At 26.1% G+C, this 23577-nt stretch overlaps 2 protein-coding genes across 2 annotated transcripts; one reads left to right on the top strand and one right to left on the bottom strand.

Annotated features, from left to right (window-relative positions):
* The first annotated feature begins 7881 nt into the window (after positions 1 to 7881).
* On the top strand, positions 7882 to 10734 carry LOC112595340 (actin-related protein 2/3 complex subunit 5-like protein). The gene is made up of 4 exons (XM_025340495.1): positions 7882 to 7964; positions 8101 to 8296; positions 10274 to 10346; positions 10413 to 10734. Exons 2-4 carry the CDS (start codon positions 8154 to 8156, stop codon positions 10650 to 10652), a joined length of 456 nt encoding a protein of 151 aa, XP_025196280.1. The 5' UTR covers positions 7882 to 7964; positions 8101 to 8153; the 3' UTR covers positions 10653 to 10734.
* Positions 10735 to 21390: 10656 nt separating this feature from the next.
* Positions 21391 to 22955, bottom strand: LOC112595338 (tigger transposable element-derived protein 4-like). Its single transcript, XM_025340492.1, has one exon. It carries the CDS (start codon positions 22916 to 22918, stop codon positions 21533 to 21535), a length of 1386 nt encoding a protein of 461 aa, XP_025196277.1. The 5' UTR covers positions 22919 to 22955; the 3' UTR covers positions 21391 to 21532.
* Between the last annotated feature and the right edge of the window lie 622 nt (positions 22956 to 23577).

A 23577-nucleotide genomic window follows, 5' to 3' on the forward strand; every position in this document is an offset into this window, starting at 1 on the left:
GTGCGCTGTCATTTTCTGCGATTTGCCACTAACGATAGCTTCCCACCTTTTATTCATTATCGACGTAAAATTATACCACTTGGAAAATATTCCGTTTTTGGTAGAACCACTAATCTAGTTAAAACATCGTCCGTGTTCGAAGTGCTTCACGTTTTTAAATTGCAACCTATGGAGTCGCAGCGTAAAGTGTAGACAATACATTTTACTAATAATTAATCTTTAAGTAAATTATTATTAACAAACCATTGAATTTTTTTTATTAATTTTATAGTTAATGAGTCTAACAGAGTTTTTTCATCTGACTATTTTGTCCATTGGACATAAGAAATCTTTGTTTAAATTTAAAATAATCACATTTTATGTTTAAACAGTCACTTTCTACAACCGGAACAGTACTCACTTCATCTAAAATTAAAACAATACATTTGATTATAGAAAAATATAAACATATACATTATACAATATACATATTTTTAAACTGTAAAACTACCTCCGCTAAATATATAAAGTAATATAATATATTAATAACGTTAAATTATAATAAGCTTGCGTATTATAATGAGATATACCTATTACTTATTAGTGATTAGGTATTTTATTTCTAAATGAATCGCTAATTTTTCATAATAAATAATAATATAATACAATTAATCATTAAAGCCATTAGTATATTTTATTTTTAATTTAATTTAAAATTATTAAGCTATTGCAAAAAATATCTGATTTTTTTAGATATAAAGTTTAAAAATTTCAATAAATTTATTTTCTTAGAATATTTAATTTAATTTAAGAATAAGAAAATTTTTTTTAAATTTACGAAAACTTTTTTTTTTTATTTAGTTGTAAATTTAGAACTGTATCATATTGTTAGAGTTGGTGTACCGTATGAAATAAAGATTAATCGACCATGCAATGTTGAAATGCTTTAAAAATCAAACTATTTAAGATAAACATAAAATAATTCAACCATAACTGCATGTCCTCATAAAGTCTGAAAGTCACAAACTTATAATATTATAATATTCATAAGTTTACAACGATAATTCACATTTTATAACTTTTTTCGATAAATGTATAATAAAGTTGTTGTCATTGGGTTTCGCGGTTTGAACATTGTATTACATTAAAAGGTCTCTCTTGAAAGTTATCATGCCAAAATATTAAACTATAAACCACGCATAAAGACGTGTACCCATTTAAATATAGTTTCGGACGTTTCGGTAGTCACTATATAGTCTGTTGATAATATTACTCGAACGGAAGTCGGAACTGCATCCAAAATATGGTTGACATTTAACCCATATCTCGTTTCTTGCATCACGCCAGTGCATATATAAATGTACTGCCAACTTGATAATTACATAACTACGCGACTACATACCTACCAATACTTATTATAATGCGACGCGGTCGCTTGGCTACGGCCGTCATCGTATTTTATTATATTTTTTTTTAAACGCAAAACACCCAAGATTAACGGTACAAATCGAAAAAATTGTTTTTACAGTACAAGCAAACGACATTAAAAAAGTCGAGATAAAAAATTTCAAAGCAACAACACGACACGCCGTGTCCGATGGATAAGCTGTATCAGTTGGAATTCGTGGTGAAGACGATGACGTGGTGCAGCCGACCGGAAGATGAGGACTGCGGCACTGCCATCAGCATCCGGTTTCTGGGCAGCCAGGATCAGACGGTGTGCGAGATCCCGGCGCCGGCTGACTGTCCGACGTCCGGGGTGACCGTGAACGCCGGCAACAAGTACACATTCCCGATGACCGGCTCGGGCAAGTGCGACCCGCGGTCGTTGCGCGTGTCCGTCCGGCTGCACCGGATGTTGGGCGCGGACATGTTGCCGGGTCGCGTGGAACTGGCATCCGGCGACCTGGAAGTGCCGGTGACCGCGAAACCGGACGAACGGCGGCGCCGCCGGCCGACTTCCAGTTCCGGAGGCCCGTGCGCTGCCGACTGCGACGATAACGCCGCCACCGACGATGGCTGCGAGATGACCGTATCTGTGACCAGCTGCTACGACGGCCGGACGGTAGCCGTGTTGGTCGTCAAGGCGCGCGTATGGTGCGTCGGCGCGATGATGGCCGCGCCGATCGCGTGCCCAGCACCCTGCCCGACCCCCTGCAAGACCGCCTGTCCGGTCCCGTGCCCGAAGTCCTGCAAGCCCACCTGCCCGACGCCCTGCAAACCCCCCTGCCCAGTCCGGTGCCCAACGCCCTGCAAACCCTCTTGCCCAGTCCCGTGCCCGACGCCCTGCGGCGGCCGCCCGGCGTTGAAACCATCGTGCCCGGTCCGCTGCTCGCCACCGCCGCCCGAGCCCTGCTGCCGGAAGAAGCCGACGTCCGCGTGCGACCCATGCCGGAAGAAGCCGACGTCCGCGTGCGACCCATGCCGGAAGAAGACGATAGTCGTACCGTGCTGTCCCACGGGTTGCCCGCAACCGCGGCCGTGTCGCCGTCCGTGCTGTCCCACCCCCGCCGGGTCCGGTGGACACCAGTGCCCGCAGCAACAGTACGAGACGGTGTCTTGCGAGATCGACGGGCACAAGATGGACTTGCGCGTGCGCAAGAAGAACTTCGAAACGTGCTCGGTGCAACGGCGGATCGCCAACGAAGCCGAGGCGTTCGCTTGCCGGGTGATGGGGGTAGTGAAAGACATGCACGGTCTCGTCATGGACTCGTCCAATAGTGGAGGCGGTGGCAATTGACGACATCATTGCAATGGACGAGAGTGAACGCGTCGAAATTTTATCACAATCTTCTTTTTTTTTTTTTTTAAGTAAACACGATTCTATAAAAATAAAGCCAATAGCACATAGGTTTGCTTATAATTTGATGATGATTTCTCCAATTTTATATTGAGTGTTATTAAAGCGAGTATTAGTGATTAAAACAATTCGTCGAAGATCACTTATATGGATAACGATTCGTCAGTATATTATACTAGGTTATTATTATATTGATAGTTCCGGGCGTGAATCCGTTGGAGATACGCTTATAAGAGTGATCACTGATCACCTCCACCTCCCCCCATGCATTTTAAAATGCATAGTTAAAATAATATAAATGCTTTTTTTACATGTAATTAAACTAAATTCACATTGTTCCTAAATAAACAATTGATAATGATTGAAGTAAACTTAAAACTGGTTATACCTATTCAAATCATCTCAAAAAATATGATCTTTTAATAATAATTTGTTATTTTATTTTTGAAGATTTCTAATGTAAAGTACACAAACTATTTGTTGCAGCTGTTCAATAGACAATCACTAATACTAACTATATAATATCGTTTATTGAATTCGACTAAAACCATTTTAATTGTAATATTATCGTGCTCTAAAATATTGCATTTTTTTTGCGCACACATAATTTAGTAGGTATCAGCGTTTGTATTTCTCATTTTTTCGTATAATTATATGAGTATATGAGCGTTATGATTGGAAAAACAGGTATTTGGTATTTTAATTTTTAAGTCTACAAGTCTACAAATATACAAACATTGTTTTTTTTATGAACGTTTGAATAAAAAACAATAATTAAATATTACTGTCATTTCTTATATTTACTATTGGGTTACCCGTCACGACATGTCTAGCGAAATTTTAATAGGTATGTATGTATATAATAAAGATTAAAAATTCGTGACAACGATTTAATTATAAAACTTCTCTATAAACTACATTTGACGTATTTCTATTTGATGTCCAAATTACTAAACTTATGGCCGTGATGACTTAATAGCATGCCTCATAAAATTATTCATGTGAAAAACAGCCTAAAGATGTAAGCTAGAAGTGCATGGCGCCATGGCTTATAAGCGCTTACTCATCGATATACATATGACCTATAGCGTTGATTATGAATCAGTCACTCAGAATAAGAACATTACTTTTTATATTTTTTATTATCATTGAGTGTATATTATTATGTATTATTTTTTATTACAATATATACTCAATTTTATTATTCGACTTCGACTTGGAATTTTTTTTATCGTACTTAACATATAGGGCCGCCCTATTCCTATTTTTGTATTTTACCTGCCGTAAATATAAAATTATTTATGTGCACATTTTATTTGAGCAACTCTATTCGACAATACCTTTCCAATAAGATATCTATTTTTCCTGCTTTTTACATGTACGTACAGGGCACAGGCAGAGTTATTGGTACGAGTATATAACTGAATAAGTTCTCGTGTATTATTAATATAATATAAGCATTAATAAGTACTAATAACTCTCATCAGTCAGGCACATTGTTTTATCTATATTTTAAAAATCACTGTTCTAATATTAACTTCATATTTATAAGAAAATTTCTATTTTTCATAAAACACCAACTCTGTCATAGTGCATTAGTACCGTACTGCAGACTGCAGTCTGTTTTATTACCTATACTCGAATCTTTCAAGATTCAATCCAGCACTGAAAGAAATTTGGGAAATACAGTGATTATACAATTTATTTTTATTTTTTATTTATTATGTACGTGTTTATTATTATCTATAAATGTCACCACTTTTTATCTCGTCGTGTGGCATATGATATAGAAATTATCTTTATTAAAGTATTAACAATAAATGATTTTGAGTAGGATAATTCTCCTTAAACTTAAAAAATCTCCCTACTAGCTAAAAACTGCTAGAGCATACGTACAAATACATACTATTTATAATATAATTATTATGAGCAGTTTTGTTATTATTACAGATTTTTGAACGATTTTAATGAACATTTTTATCAATGATTATTATTATTTATTTTTAGTAGGAAATTAAAAATTTTATAGTAAAATGTAATTAAAGAATAGCTAATAAGTACCATAAGCCATAGTGGTTAAACTGATTATCTTTAATGAGTATCAAACATGAATAATTATAAAACTTAATTTTTAAAATAATAAATATTATAAACGACTTTCTGAATAAATAAGAAAGGAAAAAATCATAGAATAGTAGGTATTTAAAGATTAAACATGATAAATTATATCTATACTTTTTTTGTAACAATCATTAAGTTTTGGTTTTATGAAATATATTTATTTTTAACTATAAAAATATTAATTTATAAATCATTTATATGTTAATTTTTTATTATAGGATTATTTAAAATAAAAATTTTAAGTTAATATAAACAATAAAATAACAGGAATTCATACAAATATTGACTTTCAGTTTTTATTAATAAAGTATAATATTTAATAACTAATTATACATTATTTGTTAAATATGTATATACACACATCTATCATAATTTTAGTAGGTATTTAATTTCTGAAATATCTTGGGTTCTGGAGCCTCACATAACCTTATGATTACTATAGGTACCAAATACTTATTGAGCATAATTTAATACATTGCAATTTATATAGTTAGGTATTTATTTACTTAGTTTTAATTTATTACATAAAATTGTTTTATATTTTATATTAAACATTTTTCATGTTTATAGTTGAAGTAATTTGTTATCACAAAAAAAAAAAAAAATGAAAAAAAAAATAAAAAAAAAAGAATAATCTACAGATTATAAAGTTAAATTCTTTAATTATTTTAATTATGAAATTTATAAACATCTAAAATCTCTATCATACTGTGTACAAGTTATCATATGTCTGTATAATTATATACCTATGAAGTTAAAAATTAAGTATCTACTTTGTTTTTTTGATTAAAAATGGTTTATAGAACATTGACTTTGTTCCCTTTAATGCATCTTATAAAACTTTACCAAACTACATACATTTTTTAATAATTGTACATATTTAGTACATTTTCATTTTTAAATTTAGTTACTACTTACCATAAAATAATAAATATTTTAGAGATTAGTTTTATACTGGCCCCATGTAATGTAAAAATAGAATGTATATTAAATACAATCATAACTTATTAAAGTTAACTTTTATACATTTAATTAAATCCTAATAAATAATTTAGTGGTTTTTTAATTACTAAAAAAATTCATGTACTTTCATTTTATAATGTTTTTAAATATTACATTAAGACATTGATTTATTTCTAATATAATAAATACTAATATACCAACACATATATTTTTTGTCATAGTATATAATGTATTTAAAAAATGATTAATTATATACTGTTTACAGATAGGTCTGTATTCAATATAATGAAATAATAATCTAGTTGCTTTCTATTATCATATATATAATTAATTTTTTTATTAAAAATATACAGTAATTTAAGGATTATAAATTTAGATTCTTTTTGTTTTTACAAAAGTATTTATTAATATACATTTGTTTCATGTGATTCTATCAATAGTTATTTTTAACATCGTTGTTATTTAGTATTTTAAAATTCTTAAATATGTTTGCATTTTTTATTCTCATTTTCTACTTTTATACGTTTAAGGTATATACTACAAGAGACGCTGTAAATAAAAAAGGGCATGGAATGCTAAATAATTTATAGGACAAATAATAACATTTTTTTTTGGTAAATGTAAAATATATATATTATTAATAAAATATTTTATTTTGTTAAAAAAACAATGAGAATACATTAAAAAACGTAAATAGGTACCAAGTTATAAGGTTACAACTAATATTCTATCAAAATTGTACAATATTGTAAAAAATAATAAATAAAAAAAATAAATAAATTTCCTAAAATTCTATAGTTGAATAGTAAATATATTTAGGTACAAATAGGGCCAAGTATATTTTAAGGCAAGGGATACTGTAGCATCCCAGTATCCCAGCCAGTCTATGCCTGACTATAAATAACTATTAATAGTAATTATTACAGTTTAATGTTCAAAAATAAAAACAGGTATGTTAAACTTAATTCCATTAAAATGTAACTTATTACATTAATATATTATATTATTAAAATATTAACTATAAAATTATATAATATGCATAACTCTCATACATTAATGATAATAAGAACATTATATCTACTTTAATTTGTTTTGTAGACAAATAAATATATTTTATTAAATATTTTTAAAATCGAAAAATACATTATTTATGTTCATTAGTATAAACACAATAATAGTTATAATTTATCTACCCTGAATTTTGAATCATATCTGAAACAACATGTTTCAGATAACTGCACTGCCAAAGTCAACTATGAAAATATTTTATTTTTCAATAGACTTAATAGAAATATTTTTTTTTTTGACAATTACATGATATTTGACTTTATAAGCAGTTAACAAAACAATTTTGAAAAATATGTGAATAAAAAAACTTTGAAATTTACAATTTAATGTAAAATAACATTTTGGACTTTTATTTATATAGTACAATTCATAGCTGATTTAGTAATTTTTGAGTCCATTTAGTAAAAATATGCAAATGCATAAACTTATAGGTCCTTACATAGGCAATAGATTATTCAGAACTGGAGACTAGAGAGTTACTGCTACATCAAAAAGTGATAAGTAAAAGAAGAAATTGGAATGTATCAAAATGTATAGGTTCAACATCAAGCGTTGAAGAAGTTAAATGAGCGGTGTACAAGCGATTAGCAAAATGTATTAACTGAGCCTATCAAATACTTACTTTGATATGAGTAGGTACATATTGTTAGTTGTTACATATAACATTTCTGTTTTTGAAAATATTGTGTATATACATATGAAAGTTAATTCATAAAACGAGTATGATGGGAGCCATACTCACAGACATTATTGAATTTAAATCAAATACGCAGGTTTTCAGATATTTTTAATTGCCTTTAAATAACATAAATATTAAATACTTTACAGACTTACAGTTGACAATAATATTATTATGAATATTTAATATTTATTATCATAAAAAACTGTTATCTTATTTTTGATAAATGGTCTTTATCTATGAATTACAGTTTGGTGGAAGTACTAAGAGAGTAGAAATACTATTAAGTCATAAGAATCATTTACTAATTTCACTTGTTCGACAAATTAATTAAGCCGCCAATAAATATAAATTGTGAGTATATTTTAATATTTTTCCTAAAGATTTATCACTTATTTGATTGTGTATTATTCAACAACATTTTGTATTTTGATAAGTTATCATTTTATCAGTAAGGTTAGAAATTCGACTGATTAAACTCACTTTTTAGTTGTCTCGTACGTTCGTACTCGCTCAAAAATACATAAATTCACGAATTGCACGATGTCTGAGAACACAAGAAGTTCGGCATTCAGAAAAATCGACGTTGATCAGTTCAATGAGAACTTCAAAGATGACGAGCAAACGGAAAATCAATCGACGACTGCCATTCCAGATGAATCTGAAATTACAACGATGATTAATCAGTATCCTTTGTTGTACATGATATAATGCAGTATTTGTATTTTGTTTTACAATAATATAATAGTTCATTGGACAAAAATAAAGAAAATTTGAATTCATATTTTCATGAAATTCGTAAACAAAAGTTATATTATTTTTACGTTGTTTATGTTGATAATGTTGTTGGGATAATTTACTTGCGTAACTTGTAATCTTGTAATTTAAGCATTATTCTGCTTAAATTCATTAAAAATAGTGCTTCATTCATTAGCCAAACTTAATAGGTAGTTATTTTAGCTATGTTTATGATAACATCAGGTATACATTAATTAGGCGTCGTTCAAAATTTATTGTGTAATTATATTTATGTTTTATTATATTAGCTGCCACATGTAGTGCTGGAAATTCCATTAGTCCCCCATAAGTCAATTTTATAGATTAAATTTTAGTCGTTCACAAAGTTGTCTACGCATTATTTTTAGTTCAAATTTACAGAACTATTTTTTTTATTGGTTTTTCTGGTTCAGGTTTTGATAATAACAAAACTAAAATAAAATATTTGAACAATGTCCGCAATATACATGATCTGGTATAACTTCGTAAGCTAAGGAAAGGTCCAGCTATCCCGAGCTATTTTAGTAAAACATATGAAAAATACAAAAGTTTTTTATTTATACCTATTTACCTATATATTTATTCCGTAGTAACAAAATAGTATTCATGATTATTTTATTTTGAAAACTATGAACTCTATAATCTATACATACATTTTTAAGTAATATTATCAATAAATAGGTTTGTTATATTGTATTTGGTATTTAATGGTTTTAAGAATAGTATACTTTCAGTGAAATAATAAATTTATTAAATAATTTTATTATATTAAGTAAGTAAACAATCAATTAGTATATTAAAATTTTTAAAATGTATTATGTGGACATGTGGTTTAACATTAAAATATAATAAAATTGATTAAATTTTGAAAATATTCTAATTTAAATTAAGTTTGACTTAGTATAAATCATTGAATTGGGATCACCAGTACTATCCATAGTCGTTAACATGTTGAGCTTGAATGTAATTGTTTTGTTATATAATATAATTACAAATACAATTTATTTATATAACCCTTTTTTTAATTTTATGGACTATACATTTTTAAATATATTTATATAATATGAATCAATATGCTGTTCAAAGTTTCCAATTTTTCTTACCTAATTATTGTGTATATAAAAGTATACGGTGAGCATACAATATACGTTTTAATCATGAAACCAAAATGGCAAACATCAAACAGAACAGTTAAAAAGAAAATAAATAAGACACAACAACAAATGTTCAAAATAAATTAAATTTCTTATTACACAATAAACTAATTTAAAATTTTTAATGATAAAATATTCTTTAATTTTTACAATAAAATTATTGAAAGTTTTACAATTTCTAATATATAATGCTTTACCGTTTCAAATATCAATAATCAATAATAATAATAATAATAATAAATATTAAATTAATCGGTAAAAAGAATAATATAATAGGTAATTGATAAATATCTATTTTTGCCTATGGTTATAAATATATATTATTTTAACTTATCACAAATCAATTGTCATATCTTAGTATAACCTATTTACTTACATTAAACTTTTTTATATTTTATTATTATTTTTTTTTATAAAGCAAAATATATTTTTCTTAAAATATGTTACTAAGCAAACTTATTGAATATTACTATATTATAGTAAATTAAATTAAATAATTACAGAAACATTTTTATAGTTATTACTCAAAAATATAATAGTATATGAATACATTTTTTAAAATTAGCCTAGGTTCTATTATATAGGAATAAATTGTATAATATTTTGTATGTAGCACTGAACTATTCAATAGTCTCTCATATTATTCATTCAATATTAATATAAATGTACTCTTTTATTTAGTGGAATTTAAATAGTTATTGTGTTAAAGGTTTTCCTTAATAAGTTTTACAGAGGTCGTTTTGCTGACGCTTTAAAATCTGCGTTGAAAAATGCACCTTTAGGATCGAAAAATCAACAATTAAGGGTATATTTTATCAGTATAAATTTTTATTTGTACCGATTACCTATATTATTGTTATTTTTTTTTTAGGACAATGCCTTAAATGTTGTAATGAAAGTTCTTTTGGCCACCAAACTATCACAGATAGAAGAAGTTGTTGCTCAATTAGATATTGACATGGTAGATATTCTTATGAAGTATATTTACAAAGGGTTTGAAAAGTCGACTGAGAAAAAGAGCAGTCATCTTCTTATGTGGCATGAAAAAGCCTACGCTCTTGGAGGAGCTGGTAGTATAATCAGAGTACTTACTGATCGCAAAAGAGTGTAACGTAACTAACAATTTGTTTTATTTTTATTTTAACATTAATATTGTCAAAAATTGTATTTCGTACTTTATAACTATTAATTTATTTTTTATTAAGTTTATAAGTATCTGCATTTAATTTTATTAAAGTAATATAATAACATACATTGTCAAATAGTGTTATTTTCTAAAAGTTAAATTATATTCTTTTTAGTAAGCATTGAAATATGTGGCTCGTTAATAAAAGTGTTTAATGGTTTTTAAAATCATTTTTAAACATATTAAATTGTTTTAATAAATGTTTAACTGTTTTTATAAAAGTTACTAAGTATAAATAAAATTATGTCTTGATTAATTTTTTACAATGTCTAATTATTGTATTTAAATCAATAGAAATGTATTTGTGTATGTTAAATACCTTATAAATATGAAATTATTCTATTAAGGTTACGATAGCATATTATACCAACAAAATATTATAAAATATATTAATACCTATAGCCTAGTTAATATCATGTTATGATTATTTGAATTAAAAAAAAAAACAAATTGAATTACACTTAAATGATGTATGTATTCTTAAGTAAAATACATATTATTGTGTAAAAAAGCTCCTTATTTTATTTTTGTATGTAATCGAGGGGTTTTTTTATCACATAGTGAATAATTTATTATCCTGTAGTATTACTCTTTAATATTTGAAAAATGTAATGAATGATAATTTTTAGATTACAAATAATATATTTTATGATAGTGATGTACCTACTACAAAAAATGTTTTTATATCAAACATTGACGAAAATTTTATTATAGTATAAAAAATAATAAATAGCAATAACTATATAATAATAGTATGTGTTACTTTATTATTTAAATATTATGTATTAGTTGTTCAAATCGGTGTTACCTTTATAGAATAATTTGAGGAAAAAATTATTTTTGTATGATAAAAATAAAATGCAATTACTAGCACTTCAAAATAAACAACACTCAATCTCTATATTATCCTTCTAGGTTTTTTCAATACCTACTGAATTTTTTCATAGATATTTTTGTACTTTAAACATTAACATTTTATGATACAATAATTTACACTAGGTACCAGTTTTTTAAAGACGATATTTGAACTTAGTATTAATTAGTATACATATTTATAAACATTTGCATTATTACTATTTTTAAAACTAAATCATATTTTATTTTTACAGTTTGTAAAACCTAATTTATTTATTACAAAATTATTGTTACAAATCACAAGAATATGATCATATTATACAAATAAATAACTATGATGTTATACACAATATGATATGTACTGGAATACTGAATAAGTATGTAACAATTATGTTTTTTAAAATAGTAAATGCATAGTAGATAGTCAGAAATGTTGACAAATCAATGCTGTATCTACTAACTTATTATATCAAATTAATATGAATATCCATACAGTTATAATTCGTGATAAACCTTATAGCTGTTTAACTACTCAATGGTTAGTCGTATTATACATCATTACACTAGTGTCGATCAAAATGTATTTGCTATACATTATAAATCTTTTGAATCCAATTTAATAAATAATTACTTTGCTAGTTTTTGAATTAAGCAATTGATGGATGTATTATTTTTTTTATTACATATTAATGACAGTTTTGTGTCTTATACATTTCTTATTAAACCATTATTTACAAAAGGCCTGACCATCTAAATATAAGATTAGATAACCTTATATTTTTTTTATTTGTCTTAAAACTGATGGTGTTAAATTTAATAGCTCAATTATCTACTTGAAACAAATGTATTTAATGATTCAGTTATTATTACTTTGCATTAGTGTGTTGGTATTAAATATCATATTGATTAGATAAAATAAAATAAATTATTGATGTACAAAACTTGTAAAACCGTATTTTTATTAAAGAATAATATCTAATCTAGAAATTATATCACACAATATATACATTAATGGCTTATATTTTCGACGCACATATTATATATGTACAAGTTTGTGTCAATGAATATTATAGTCACTTTTTAAAATGGTGTTTTACAATGTTTTAATCTAATTGATTTTTATATTAAAAAAAAACTCTTAATTATTTATTATAAAAAAATAAAAAGGTAGTCTTATGTATATTGTTCTGCTGAAAGGTGGGTGTTTAGTGAATTATGATGATGAATGTGTTAAATTTAAATTCAATGACATCATTCATAGGGCTTGGAAATAACGGGAATTACATATTGTTCTGTGTGCTCTCAATTTATAGTAGACCAAGTTAGAAATCTGAACTGTACAATGGAGAGTTAAAAAATTGAAAATTGAAAATGCACATTTTATCAATTTTAGCTGAAAAGTGCATTTTTTTCCTGATCTGAATATTTAAATTAATTTTGAATATAAAACTCAAAATTTTCAACAAAGGTATTTATTGTAATTTCAAAAATATTAAAAAAATATATTTAATTATAGTTTTAGCTCAATAAGATATCAAAATGCTAACCAATCACAAATTTTTTTTCAGTTATAAACAATTGTTGTTTATTATTATTTTATTAATTTATTAACAATATCTGATGTATTTTTTTTTTTTTTTTTGGAATTCAGAATAAATTTTTTGCATATTTTATAATTTTTTGTGCATATTTCATGCATATTTTGCCTTTTTTAGCTCTTACAACTTCCGAGCTCTAAAGTCATTGATATATATATATAATAAACGATTTTGAGCGAAGACATTCTATTAGCCTAGGTATCACTAAGTGTATTTCTTGGTACTTTTTTGCCACTTGTAGTTTTATTGATACTATTATAAGTCATTTATTTTATTCATATCAGTATTACGGTAGATTGATTTAATTTTTGTTGAACACAATGCATTTATAATACTATTATTAGTTAATAATAATAATAATTAAATTTATAATTTATTACCTACCTACCAGCTTATTAAACTAAGTCTAATGTTAAAATATTTAATTAGTTTTCGTTATTTTTTAGTTGATAGTTATAATATTTTCTGAGGAACAATTGCATAGAATCTATGCAATAGATAATAGATATTATATGATATTTATATGTATGTATATATTATACTTTATTTGAATATTGAAAAAATTACGTGTGTCTTAAGCGTCCTTGATTTCCAATATCGCCATAGATAGAGAATCTTAACTTTTATAGTTATTTAACTCAAGTGTATTCATACGACACACACAATTCATCAAAATACGCAAACGCTATAATAAAAATTAATTAACTAATAAAATTAATTGAAAACACGCTATAAGACAACAATGATGCATAATATGATAGTCATCTTAATTATTAATTTTAAACATTATTGATTTTACGGTATACAGGTAGGTACATCACACACTCTGTTCGAAATGTGAAAAAAATAAATACGTAGGTAGTATATGTATACCTAATTAAATCAGGATCCGACGTCTTAAATAGAATACGACGTTGATTTGAGTTATGCAGAATATTTTGTTAGTAATAATTTATTTAATTTACCTACCTAATAACAAAAATCTGACGAATTATTATAATACAATTCAATACTTCTGAGTAGGTATTGTTAATTCTGAAGTCGGATATTTGGCATATATTATGAAACTGACGGTAAACACCTATTCACATCTTTTGAATATCAAATATATTTTAAATAAAATCTTTTAATAAGCTGAACAAAATTATGTTTTTAATATTATACGTATTTAAAAGGGAATATACAACACACAGTATTCAACACATAATGTTGTACGTTAATGCTGTATTAACAAAGTTATTTCCCGAAAAATTTTGACATAGTTCACTGTCAAGAATATACTAAGTCTTTATGTACAACGTCAAGTCGTCAAATCCAGTTGCAGAATTGATTTTTTTCTTTGTTTTAATAATGTATGCTTTACAAATTAATTTATAAACTACATATTTTGTCGAAAATTATTAATCCTCTTAACTCGTATAAAAACAAATAGTTAAATGAGTTAGACAATGGCGTATCTTTTATATGATTTAGTTATCTTTTAAGTTTATAAATAACTTAAATTCCTAAAGCAAAAAAATTTAAATACATAAAAAAATAAATACAGATATGAAATCATCATAATATTTCCTTTAAGAGTTATTCTAAAGGAAAGTGTTTGACTTGATAATACAACATAATAATAAAAATATTAAAAAAGCAATTCGCACAAAATAACCTAATAAAAAAATCTTTTTCGATTTGATCTCCTTGTTGTACAGGATATTATTGGGTACCTAGTGGGCTGCGTACGAGTTGATTCCCGAGTACCTGTTTACCTGTACCGACACCGTTGAGTTAATTCTCGGGTCATTAGAGGGTATGTACGAGTTGATTCCCTATTGTTGTATATCAATTATCAATAGATTGCACGAGTAAAAAGTTTACGGCCGTATAAAGAGTTCGACTGTCACACACAATTCGTTCTTATGTCCACCGAGACCACGCGCGAATTTACAAAAAAAAATCTCATTACAGATACCGATTAATAAAAACAATGTGTTACAAATTTTTACAAATTTTTACCAAATTACTAAATTTTTTTATATTTTTTTATCTAGTTACTACTAAATGTTTTTAATAATAATTTTTTACCTAATTACTACTTAATGTTTTTAATAATAATAAATATAATATAATTCAATAAATGATTAATTAATAAAAATTGAACGATTTTCAAAATATGAAAAAACTAAAAAAACCAGCATTTTTGAGAAACTTGTCAGCCAACCTCTTCGTGATGTTTCTTGGGTTATGCTAATAGGCTGAATATTTTACTAGATTTTGAATAAAATATATAATTACCTGGGAATCAACTCGTACGTATCTCTTAATGATTCGGGAATCAACTAATACATGAGAAAGGTCTCGGGAATCAACTCACCTATTGTGACCAAGTGTGTGCAATAAGTTTGGAGCGATATTTAATTTAAAAAAAATATCAGATCAATCTTTGCTTTTGTAGTTAAAACCCGAATTTGCTGTCTGATATATATATTTTTTGATTTTTTCCATGTTAGTTTTTACTTTATTCTAAAGTTAATATGAAAAAATCATAAATTTACCTCTTTAAACTATGCCAACATGCTCGATTATTGATCTTAAAAGGTACTACATACAATTTTTCTTGAATAAGTATTTACAAAAAGTAGTAAAAGAAGAGATGGACAGAATATTATATTTTGACCATGAGTGGACAATGATAAATCAGTATACCCTATATGTGTAATATTAAAAAAAAAAGAGATGCCGAGTGCTAAGTCTTGATAAAAACCGCACTTGTTGATATTTCTTCAACTTTTCAACTATTTTTGACTTCGTTATTGATAATTGGAACTTTCGTTTACAGAGAACATTTACAAAATAACCATTCTAAATTCGAATTTGGATGAAACTATAGATGTTTAAACGAAGAATAGCGATTTTAGTTATTATAATATAGTAATTCTGAATTATTTTTCGTGAGGTCTTGAAACTTATCGTTAATCTTTATATAATTATTATGTAAAACACAAAATGTTAGATTAATTTTAAGCGAAAAGTGTAATTACGTCATTGATAAAGTATAATAACTTATATGTTATAATGTTCGATAACATTAATACCTATATTATGTCATAACTATAAACACTCAAACACGGATTTAAACTCTTACCTCATTTTTTTTATAAAATAGCACAGGGAAATAATAAATGATCGACTGCTTAATCCGCTCTAAGTGGATTACTCAGATAGCTGTGTAGACACACAATTATTATAGATTTCGAAGTTTATATAGTAATTTATTAACAGAAAATATATTGATCTTTACTTACTTAAATAACATGAAGTCGATTGAACATTATATACTACTTTATACTAAAATATATTCGTAATTTTCCATACCAAAATTCGTATATTTAATAATCGCAAACTTATTGTAAAAATATATTTTTCTATAATATTCATCTGGTATTAAATTATGTGGACAAATTTACCATTTTATGTGAATAAAAGAACTTTTTTTAATTTTACTAGTTACTATATATTTTTTTTTTTTTTTGGTACAAATCACGCACACAAGTTCTATTGTTTCAAAATATTATTATTCATAAATTATAATTAATAATGATTTATATATTAAGTTCAAATTTCATAAAAATCAGAGTGGTAAATTTATTTTTGTTGCCATTCAAAGTTAAGTTTGTAAATATATCAAGCTTATGATAAATTAACTTAATTTGAAAAATATATGAATCTAAAAACTTGAAATTTATACGGATTATTGATTAGAATAATATTTATTTGAAATTACATTTGAACAAAGTTTTTTAATAATATTATAATGTGAAATAGGTATTTTAAGATGCATAAAATTGTTGAAGCCAATAATATTAATATATTTAACTAAGCTCATTAACTTTTTAACTCTAGTACATAGTATATTAGTATATATATAATATTATATTGTATTTTAATATGTATACATTTTTAAATATGTCTTAAAATTACATAGTTAATAAGGTAAATATGTATATATATATATATTATGCATTCTGAAATCTGTTTCGTTTTAAAGAAATAAAATTATAAAATGATACCTAATATTTTTGTTCCTTAAAGTTGTATTTATTTTTTTTTTTTTTTGAAAGTCAATGATATAATATTTCCTAAATTAATTTGCTGGAATTTGAGATACCTAATAAAAAATTAATAACTAAGTATTTTGATATAAAATTATTGCGAGTTTGTTCGCTTATTTAAACTAGAGGTTTATTCAAAGTAATTTAAGCGCTCCTTATAAATTCGACTAAATTTTCTTTTTTACTACTAAGAAGGTGATCTAAACTAATATAATAATAATAATATATACCTAGTAAATAAATGTTTATCAAGGAGTAGGAAATTTCTTTTGGGAAACTGTCCTCACTCAACAGAAATTAAGAACGTTAGTATATGAATAACGAACACGATTCTGTGAATATTCATTTAAATTCTAAAAGTATATTTGATTTAAATCGTATTGTTTATGCTTTTATTTTTTGTTAATATTCTACACCCTATTCTCATTTCGTGTAAAAACATTAAACTAGCAGATTTAAAATAGTTATTTCGACATTATTAAAATAATAGGTACCAAATAAGTCTTTATATATACACTCGGATTACGATTAGTATTTTAACTATTTATTTGATCACATGACATATTTATCTACTGGACCATTTTTAATAATGTTTTGTAAACAGTACAAGTCAACGGTAATATAATGTATTCAAATAGTTGTCTATCAGTAGGATAGCAGGTCGTCAAATACAGACGAGACTGTTTAAACTTTACTAGCAGGTAGCAGTCTGTCATTCTATCCTTCATCTGTCTATTTTCGTTTGAAAAATACTCAGAAAATCGTTTTATACTGATAGAATATCAAAATAAAATAACACAATATTTATTATATTTATTTGACAAAAAAAAAAAAAATAAATAAATCTAGATAAGACAGACATTTTATATTGTGATGCATGGATGTATTGTAACTTACTTTCTCCAATATTTTCAAATAACACAATATTTTGTATGTTTTACTTGGCTAAATTATATATTTATATAAATGTGAATCGTTTATATGAATCGTTCTAATTCCTATATCGTTACTGAGTTATATTAAGCTCTTTTATATTTTATTACCTAAAAATCATCTACCACATAAATGTATAAGCTAACATGCCATGTTTATAAGACACATTGTTCAATTATTTTGGGTTTCAAATAAAGCAATACCTTACAATAAAATATTCCGTACACAGAAATGATACGTAAGTTATAAATGCGCAGATACTCGGGACGACTTACTGATTTTACTGGTACATTTGTATCTATTTTTTATTTGGCTATATGTTTTTCTCAAATATTTCGTTAATTATTATCATACATAATATACCTATATTATAGGTCTTATATATAATTAAAACAATGGTATATTGTATAATAACACAAATCGAATAATATTTAGTATTTTATTTGATTGAATATATTATTTATATAATATTATTATTTTATAAATAATACATATTTTTATGAGGTTTTTTTTTTTTAATAAATGAGACAGTGATGTTCTGTACAAAAACTGTTCACTATTATACAATTGATTTCATAAATTAGACATATATAGATATTTAATATTAGATATTGATCAATATAGCTTTACGAGTCTCTATCGATTAATAAATTTATAGATTCAAAATTTTTTTATTTTTAATTTCTGACTTTTCACATTTACTGTTTCCACTGTAAAGATATTCACCATTTCTATTAAATATCATTATTTTTCACAATTTTAACTGATACCTCTTTTATTCATAAGAATATTCTATAATTTTTGTACATTTAATATTTATATTAATATTAATAATTTATTCAATCTTTAAAAAAATGAATGAAAATTATTTTGCGAAAAGGATTTGCTATTATTGTGTTTTCTGTTAAAATAATTACTGATACTTTTCAGCATTTAAACAGATTTGAATAGAAAATAATACAGTTTCTGATTAGAACCAGTTTTTTGTATACAATAATTTAACATATTCATTACACTGATGACTGATGATTTGCAGTGAACACAGACAAAACGACGATTGAAAAACACTATAGCTTCACAAATAGATTAGATCTTCTAATTACTATTTTTTTTAAATTCACTACTTTAAAATACAAATGGTTATTGGCTATTTTTACTTCATCATATACCTACTACACATTTTATTACTACAAATACAAAAATTATGGAATTATTAAGTATGAATAAATAGTTTAACCTTAACCTCTTGTATTACGGTAGCTAGATGTTAAAACAATCTTGAACTAATACTTCCTTTGAATAATATACGCCAGGGTCATGGGCATCCCTAGACATTTTTCTAGATGGGGAAAAATTAATTAAAAATTAAATAAATATTTTTATACATTTTATACTTCTATTTTATTTATAGTACATTATTATGTTTCATCGTTATAACAATTAGGTATTATTATTATATATTTTATTTATAGAATATTATTATGTTTCGTTTTTACAATTATTATAATTTGGTAAAAAATTTAAAATTCTAGGAGCGGGGATTGCCCCCTTTGCTCCTCTCTTGAGGCGCCTATGGCCAGGGGTTTAACATTTTTGGGTCTATAACTCTTTTGATTTTGAAATCATCTTAAACAACTCCCATGATAATAATAAAATAAACAAATGTATGTTATTTAATCTAACATTATTAAGAAGTAAAATTAATGTGTAATTATATTATTGTACAATTTTATTTTAGATTTTGAGTGAGGCGATAAATGTACTGATTTTACAATTTTTAAGTTTTTTTTGTAATGTGAGTACAATAAGTATATTCAATAAAATGATTTTGATTTTTAACATTTTGGATGATTAAGGATAGCAAATTGTATCTAGTTAATGCTTTAGAAAGTTCAAAATTGTGAATATACTCGTATATCAGGATAATTCGAAAAACAAACAGGACATTAAGATAAAACGATAATTTTTACACAAAATCGATTTCGAATTTTTGTTATAATTCAAAAATAAATATTTGTAAATAGGTACTTGGAATTTTTACCTAAGGATTATATTTTTTCTTATACATGGTAAAAATTGAATTTTTTTGAGCTTGAAAACTTTTTGATTTTTTCAAAAAAAGTTAGATTAAAGTTCTTTAATGATCAAAATTCTTGAAAATTTAATACGATATCCTATATTATAAGTTGTTCTTATATTTTTTTAAAAATTATCAAATCATGATTTTTTTTTTTATATGCATTCGAAGTTCAAATTTTTATACAATTCTTCAAAGTTACGAGGACAATTTACAAAGTACAAGTATTTTGTAGTTAGAAAATTGTAAAATTTTTAATTTAATAGTTAAGATATGAACATTTAGTAAATTTTTTCTTATGAATAGTTCATATTGAGATTAAAAATTCTAAAGAATATAGTAACATAATTATTTTTATAAATATTTGTAATTTAAATTTGGAAAAAAATATGTACTTAACAATGAATTAAGATATTAATTAATTTGTTATCATCTAAAAACAATATTTGTTAGGATATATAGCCTTGTTGTTACAATCAGATAATATTTCTTTTAAGTTATCCAAAATTTAGTTAGGTAATGATGATAACCCAAATTCGGATCTTATTACAGAATCTGTCGATTTAGATAAGTGTGTTATATGTTCTTGTACACAGATTGTTAGTTCTGTCGGTGGTTAAGTAATAAAAGCTTCTTTAATCCAGTTGTATTGTTAAATTTGCATGCAGTAAAGTATTTTTAAAAATAAAGAATAATAAGTTGTGATAAATGTTCTAGAAATAAAAATTTGAGAGTACCATGATAATATCAGTAGATGACCTTGGATCCATGACACACTAGTTTAAAATGTTTAATTTATGCGGTATATTTTATGTATGAAAGGTACAGTGAAACCTGTATATAACGGACAGTCACGGGACCAAAATAATTGTTCTTTGTAGACAGGTTTCAATGTTTTAAAAATAAAATTAATCTACAAATTTGATGTATACAATTTTTTCGTACATTTTATTAATATTGTTTTATATTTTATAATATAAGTATACTCTTTATTAATATTATAAATTATACTCATACAATATAAATGTAATTTTAATTATTATTTTTATATTACATACAATTACACATTATGAATTTATTACATATTATTTAATTATTTCTTAAAAAATGATTGTATTGATGTTTGTTTTTTGAACTTCGATTTGGTCATTTCCAACTCGTGATAGATAATTAATTCGCTCACGTATGAAAACCCTTTTTCATCACCTTATCATTCAAATAAAACTCTTTCAGACGAATAAACTATTCAAGAGCTTCTGAATAATTTTTAAACGTCTTAACTTCAGAATTTTCTAGTTGGTCATCAGCTTGCTGCTCATCATCGGTATCCATGAGATTTAATTCAGTTTGAATGTTATTTAAAATCATAGCTATTTCATCTGAGCTACATTCTGTAGACAAATTACTGACTATCGTGGCAAAATCGTCGTTTCTAGGCAACGGAAGAAACTCCATTAATTTAATCAATTCATTGTTATTCACTTCATTTTCGATTTCTGGAGGTTCACTAAACGGAAATTCTGCTTTTTTGAAACAGTTTGTGATTGTAAATGATGAAATTTCTGTCCATGCTTTTTTCACCCATATAATCGCTTTTAAAACATCGATTTGCTTTGCCAGGTCGTGTGCATTTCGAGTGTTATCTAGATTTGCAATAATGTGTTGTAGTGCGAACTTGCGGTAAAAAACTTTGAAATTTTTGATTATTCCTTGATCTAAAGGTTGAAAAGTTGATGTTATGTTTGGAGGAAAAAAAATAAGTGTTACGTTGTCTAAAGACAGATGTGCATGTGATGTTACATTATAAAGAAACAATAAAATTTTTCTATTTTGAATTTTCATTTGTTGATCGAGTCGTTGAAGCCAATTTGTCATTATATGAGTAGTCATCCATGCTTTACTATTCGCCTTCCATTCTACTTCTAGTTTACTAATATCAATTCCTTTAAAACACCTTGGTTTGACAGATTTTCCAATGACAAGTGGTTTAAGTTTTTCTCCGGACATACTGACACACAGAAGAATAGTCAAACGTTCTTTAGCTATTTTTCCACCAGAGCATGATTCCCCTTTGTAGGAAAACGTTTTGTCTGGCAATGCTCGGTAAAACAGACCAGTTTCATAAGCATTAAATATATTTTGTGGCTCATACCCTATCATTATTTCCGAAATTTTCGATTTCCATTTATTCACAATTGTTAGATTTGTAGAAGTCGATTCTCCGCAAATCGATTTAAAAACTAAATTATGCCTTACCTTGAAACTCTCTAACCAACTATTGGAAGCTTTGAAATCGTCACACTCGATTTCACGCGCAACTTCTAAAGCTTTTGCTTGAATGATTGGTCCAGATAAAGGCACATTTTTATTTCTAACATGGTTAAACCATTCTAAAACAATTTTATCAATCAATTCACCTGGCCCGTTTCTCTGGAATCGGCGAGAATTTTCTTTGTATCGACGTAATATATTTTCTTTATTCTTTAAAATTTCAGCCACTTGCGTTTTACCGATGCCAAATTTTTCAGCAAGTTTACGAATAGACCAACCTTCGCTAGAATCTTTAAAATGAATAATGTCTACCTTTTGTTTTAAATTTAAAGTTTTACGTGGCACGTAAGGTGACATTGTTAAGAAAAATATGTATGTATGTACAACTCTGACTGCGAACCGATAGAAACTGAATAAAAATGTTAGATACTTATGGTTATTATTTATACGTATTACAATTTATATCTGGATATATTTCTATTAAATTGTATTAACCTAGTATGTATTTCAACTTCATAAATTCAATAGGTACTCGCGATTAGCGTTATCGTAATCGGCGATAATGTAATTGGTCGTAATCCGTGTTTTCACTTAATTACCTATAATTACATTCCTTATCAACGCTGTTTTATATTATTTTTGTCCGTTATGAAATTGTCAGGTTAAATATTAGTGTTTGTGTCCGTAATAGAAGGAGTCCATAATAGATAGGTCGAAATACATTGGAATGCATATCTTTTTGCCGGTACCTAGTCATTTTGTCCGTTAAGAAAGGTGTCCTTTATATACAAGTATACACGTATTCGATAAGTCAGGGTTTACTGTATATTTACTATGTTTGTGAATAAAATTAAACTAAATTGCTTCCTTCTATGGCTTGCATACCTTTTTCACAACTATGGTAATATGACTTAAGTGTAATACTTGTTTGGATCACTGAAAATTATAATATTACATAATAACGATTTATACCGTGTTTGAAATATTAATGATGACTAAAAACAAAATAAACTGAA

Source organism: Melanaphis sacchari, unplaced genomic scaffold, assembly GCF_002803265.2.
Source record: "Melanaphis sacchari strain LSU unplaced genomic scaffold, SCAv2.0 Contig26_pilon_pilon, whole genome shotgun sequence".
Taxonomy (NCBI): domain Eukaryota; kingdom Metazoa; phylum Arthropoda; class Insecta; order Hemiptera; family Aphididae; genus Melanaphis; species Melanaphis sacchari.